Raw genomic sequence first — 4,464 nt, forward strand, 5'->3', positions numbered from 1 at the left:
TTTTTGGGGAGTTTTTCCTGATCAGCTGTGAGGGTCATAAGGACAGAGGGATGTCGTATGCTGTAAAGCCCTGTGAGGCAAATTGTGATTTGTGATATTGGGCTTTATAAATAAAATTGAATTGAATAAAATTGAATTAGTTTATAGCCTCATCCTGCATTTCAATCGACTCATAAACCAACTGAAGCACCTGGATCATAAAACAGTGAGCACGATTAAACCAAAGACAGCGAGTTGATCATATCTCCCGTTATGGCGTCTGTAGGTGGCTATTTATTTGTAGTTGTTATTTATAGTGACGTCATTTTCTAAACTTACCAGACTGTCGTAGCTGCTCTATGACTTACATTTACCACTCAGTAATCACACTCACACTACACATGATTATTCATCAAAAATCTCACTGTGTGAATACTGTGTCAAAGCATCAATAGTCAACCCTCCTGTATTGTCACAATATCAATAATGAGACATTTGGTCACAAAAATATGGCGATATATGATTTCTCCACTTATGGCGCAGCTCTAACGTAAGGTAACTAGTTACTGTTGGTGCTTTCACAGATTAATAATCCTCAGTGACATGGACATAATGACTGAGTGAAGGCAGATAATCTAACAGCTGGAACAGTCTGGTAAGTTTAAATGATGACATCACCTCACTGTTACACAGCTGTTAACACCAGGAAAAGACGACACTTTCGGTATGTGGTGGTGATCCACCACTGTTTCATAACACGTCTGCAGGAAATTACCCAAATGCACATTTCCAGTTCATAGTAAGCCCAGTCAGACACTCATCATCATCATCATCCTCACTACATCACACTCACAGAGTGTAACAGGGCAGCATTGTGTCCTCACACAACAACTGTGGTGTTACAGGGACAGATAAGGGCCATGACCTCAAACGTTTGCATGAAACTTTACATAACATGATGAGAAAAGACATGTGTGTGACACAAACTGCTGAGACGTTAGAGCCAAACTGAAGAGTCTTAACGAGAGCTCAAACAGTTAACTGACAGACAACTAAGGATTATATTCATCATCTGTGGGGCTTCGGATTATTTTCTCAATTAATTGTTTGACTAATAAAATGCCAGAGAATATTAAAAAATACATATCACAAATACTTTACGCCCAAGGTGACGTCTTTAAATTAAACTCAACTATCTCATTAATACAAAAGAAAACAACAGATCGTCACAAGTCAGAGTGGAAACTAGAGATTATTTGGTACTTTTGCTTAAAAAGTACTTCAACAATAATTAACAGATTGTTAAAATAGCTGCTGATTAACTTTCTGTCAACTGCTAAATCCAATTTTGATTTTAAAGTTCTTTTAATTGCTTATGAGGCTTTAAATGACCTCGTCCTCCGTACATCACAGATTTTCTATCACTTTATGTTCCAGTCAGATCACTGAGCTCCTCCACTGCTTTACTTTGAAATGTTCCTCATGTGCCTCATAAAAGTCCTGCTGAGAGCATGTTCTGTTTTTATGCCCCTCAGCTGTGGAGTTCACTGCCTCTGGATATCAGAATGGTGAAATATCTCTGTACTTTTAAAGGTAAATTCAAGACCCATCTTTTTAATATGGCTTTTCAATGAGTGTTTTACCTTATTTTATCAACCTTGTTTATTTTGAATTGATTTACCTTAATTGCTTTATTTTCATTCTGTGGACTTTTAATCATCTTTCCTTGTTAGTTGTTCTGTTTTGTTGTCTTATACCTGTTATGTTCAGTTGTTTGTGTTTTCCCTTAAACTGTGTCTGTGTCATTATAGCTTTGCCCTGTGGAGCTCTCTGGGCTGTGTGTGTGTGTGTGTGTGTGTGTGTGTGTGTGTGTGTGTGACAGGTGATTTATACATAAAGTTGAGGATGGAGATTAAAACCAGTCGTTTCTTGTTACTGCTAAACGGCACATGCACAAATATTCAGTCTATATGACCATTATCAGCTGATTTGGGATCAGATGACGTCAGCCTGTCTGTTTACAGGAATCAGACTCAAAGTTAAGATCAAATTAACTTATTGATTATGGTATTAACACTTCCTGTTTGATAATCTGACCGATAATAATGATCATAATTCTGTAATACCGCGATATTTCCTGAGACCATCGTTACTCCATGAATAATCTCAAACCGTTGGCACCTTGTTTACGAGCAGTTTATAGACTAATCGATCGATCGGAAACATCACCGGATGGATGGAGATTAAAACCAGTCGTGTATTGTTACCGTCACATGGCACACACACACACCAATAATCGATGTGTATAACGGTTATCAGTTGGTTATGGATCAGATGACGTTAGCCCACAGTCACCGTGTACATGAGTCAGATTGAAGTTAGTGACACTCTCTGATCTCATCCTGATCACCTGATCGATAAAGTTATTGGGAGTCGTTGGCAGCCTGTCAGCTGTACCCTGACACAGTGTCTGACACCTGTGTGTGATGTTGTCACAGAAACTGACGCTGATCAATAAACTTGGAGCGAAGTGAAGAAGTCATGCTAAGCTAAGCTAACGTTAGCATGGAGTCGTTAGCCGTTAGCTCGCAGCCTGAATCACCAAAATAACGTCATTTCACTCACCGACATCTTGGTCGAAAGGATTCTGTGCGAACAGAGGCATGATGTCGGGTTAACAGGAGTCACTCTGGGTCAAGATATAAAAGTTAATATGGTCTCCAGACTACAGCTCAACAAATATCTCTTCCTTGTCCATGAAGCACCAGTTGCACTTCCGGGAACTGGGCTGCCCTCACTGGTGCCTGAACACAATGTGTGAGCGCCTCTTAGGTTTTAATGTCTGCCTTTAATCAGTGTTTATTTATTTAAGGTACTGTCATTTATAATAATGCTCCACACTATATTTCCTCAGCAGGACAAATCTGTCGCCATGTCCCAATAAAACAATAATGATAATAATAATAATAATAATAATAATAATAATAATAATAATAATAATAATAATAATGGAGCCATATTTCATCAGGATGTGTCTCTGTTCAGTGTGTCAGGAGGACATGTTGGAATCAGTCTGTAAATTATATATACTGGAAGAGAGGTTGGATCCTTCCTCATATGTACCTAACTGTAATTAAGGTTAAAAAGGTGTCCTTCAAATTATTCATAAACATATGACCCTGCACATCACTACATGCCAATACATTATATATATATATATATATATATATATATATATATATATATATATATATATATATATATATATATATAAGACATAAAAACAAACTGAACATCTGAAACTGTCTGACACATTTTCTGACTTTGTTCTCACAGCAAGAGATTATCTTACATGGACCATACCTCTAAGACTTTACAATAGTATTATTATTATTATTATTATTATTATTATTATGGGAAAATTTGGTGTTTGGTTTCCTCGAGGATCCGAGAAAAGAAGCCAAAACTTTGGCATTTTGGCAAAGTATTTTATCCATAAATGTAAGTTTAGCATCATTAAACCACATATTAGTGTTTTCTGAAGGTTATTAAGACACCTGACATCTGTGTGTTTCTCTCTGCTGTTGTGTGTGTCTACTGCATCGTTATTACACTGGCACTTCATTTAACACCTCTGTTGACTCTGGTGGGAAACTGCCTGATGTCAGATCACAGATACATGACGTGTCAAACACTGACACCTAGTGAGGGGACAGAGGAACATGAGGGCAGGATTTATTTTATTCACAGTCACAGTGTTGGTTTGCACCAAGGGCGCTTCTGGGATTTGAGGACACTGAGGGCTGTTGTGCATTATTGTGTTTGTTGTTTGTTACCATGTTACAACAATTTTTTAAAAAGTTGATAACAACAAAATACATATCATCATCCCAGTTGAGACCAAAGAGTATCTGGATGTATTTAATGGAAAACATTGTGTTAAATATTCTGGTTCATCAGTGTAAAACTTAGGTTTTTAAGATAAGATAAGATAAGATAAAACTTCATTTATCCCACACTTTGGAAATTCACATGTCACAGTAGCTCAAAGCACAGACAGAAAAAGGAGGGTGACAATGTTACATGAATAAAAGAAAATCAAAGATTCAATTATAGCTGCTGCACAGCGATGGGTCGGGTCCGGGCATTTTTAGGCAATTCTGAGCAACAAGCAGAAGAATTGGAAGACATTTAGGAATTTAGCAACACAATCTGCCTTTTGCATCAGCTGAGGCTTGAACTCACAACCTCTGAGACTAAGAATCAATTTCTATCTCACTGAGCTAATTAGTCAGTNAGAAGAATTGGAAGACATTTAGGAATTTAGCAACACAATCTGCCTTTTGCATCAGCTGAGGCTTGAACTCACAACCTCTGAGACTAAGAATCAATTTCTATCTCACTGAGCTAATTAGTCAGTGACAATTCATGTGTAGCTTCACAGATTGACTAAGCCAGACGTGCAGGTTTAGCAGCTGTCCATGC

The 4,464-nt window shown here is 37.6% G+C and overlaps 1 protein-coding gene across 1 annotated transcript in view; it reads right to left on the minus strand.

Annotated features, from left to right (window-relative positions):
- Positions 1 to 2,758, minus strand: part of stam2 (signal transducing adaptor molecule (SH3 domain and ITAM motif) 2) — a 22,396-nt gene extending 19,638 nt beyond the window's left edge. The window contains exon 1 of the mRNA XM_050049470.1: positions 2,605 to 2,758. Coding sequence (XP_049905427.1) covers positions 2,605 to 2,644 — 40 coding nt within the window. The 5' untranslated portion in view covers positions 2,645 to 2,758. The remainder of the gene's footprint in view (positions 1 to 2,604) is intronic.
- Between the last annotated feature and the right edge of the window lie 1,706 nt (positions 2,759 to 4,464).

Source organism: Epinephelus moara, chromosome 7 (genome assembly GCF_006386435.1).
Source record: "Epinephelus moara isolate mb chromosome 7, YSFRI_EMoa_1.0, whole genome shotgun sequence".
Classification (NCBI taxonomy): Eukaryota; Metazoa; Chordata; class Actinopteri; order Perciformes; family Serranidae; genus Epinephelus; species Epinephelus moara.